Source organism: Aureococcus anophagefferens, assembly GCF_000186865.1.
Source record: "Aureococcus anophagefferens unplaced genomic scaffold AURANscaffold_178, whole genome shotgun sequence".
NCBI lineage: Eukaryota > Pelagophyceae > Pelagomonadales > Pelagomonadaceae > Aureococcus > Aureococcus anophagefferens.
This window is the reverse complement of record NW_008705720.1, coordinates 1-819: the sequence shown is the minus strand read 5'-3', so window position 1 is coordinate 819 and position 819 is coordinate 1. Positions and strand designations below refer to the sequence as shown.

The 819-nt window shown below is 68.9% G+C and overlaps 1 protein-coding gene across 1 annotated transcript; it reads left to right on the top strand.

Moving 5' to 3' along the window:
• Positions 1 to 26: 26 nt before the first annotated feature.
• AURANDRAFT_34798 (hypothetical protein) lies at positions 27 to 806 on the top strand (the record flags this gene model as incomplete). Its single annotated transcript, XM_009044197.1, has 1 exon — positions 27 to 806. A coding segment is annotated over one exon (780 nt), but the record flags the coding sequence as incomplete, so codon positions are not given.
• Between the last annotated feature and the right edge of the window lie 13 nt (positions 807 to 819).

Here is an 819-nt window from a genome sequence, read left to right as displayed (position 1 = left end):
TCGGCGACTACGCCAAGTGGCGCGACCTCCTCGAGCGCGCGCTCGCGATCCAGGAGCGCGAGTACGGCCGCGACCACAAGGAGGTTGCTGGGACGCTGATGGGCCTCGGGAATGCGTACGGCTCCCTCGGCGACTACGCGAAGAAGCGCGACCTCCTCGAGCGCGCGCTCGCGATCTTGGAGCGCGAGTACGGCAGCGAAAACGTGGTGGTGGCCTTGGCGCTGGGGAACCTCGCGAACGCGCACGGCTCCCTCGGCGACTACGTCAAGCAGCGCGACGTCCTCGAGCACGCGCTCGCGATCTTGGAGCGCAAGTTCGGCCGCGACCACACGACCGTGGCCAGCACGCTGTCGGACCTCGGGGACGCGCACGGCTCCCTCGGCGACAACGCCAAGGCGCGCGAGCTCCTCGAGCGCGCGCTCGCGATCCAGGAGCGCGAGTACGGCGGCGACCACGTCTATGTGGCCAGGACGCTGAGGAACCTCGGGAGCGCGTACTACAAACTCGGCGACGCGGCCAAGTCGCGCGACCTCCTCGAGCGCGCGCTCGCCATCTTCGAGCTCGAGCACGGCAGCGAACACAGCGAAGTAGCCATCACGCTGACGAATCTCGGGAGCACGCACATCGCCCTCGGTGACGCGGCCAAGGCGCGCGACGTCCTCGAGCGCGCGCTCGCGATCCACGAGCGCGAGTTTGGCCGAGACCACGTGAAATCGGCCGAAACGCTGATGAATCTCTGTGTCGCGCACGGCGAGCTCGGCGATGCGACGAAGAAGCGTGGCCTCCTCGAGCGCGCGCTCGCGATCTCGAGCGCGAGAC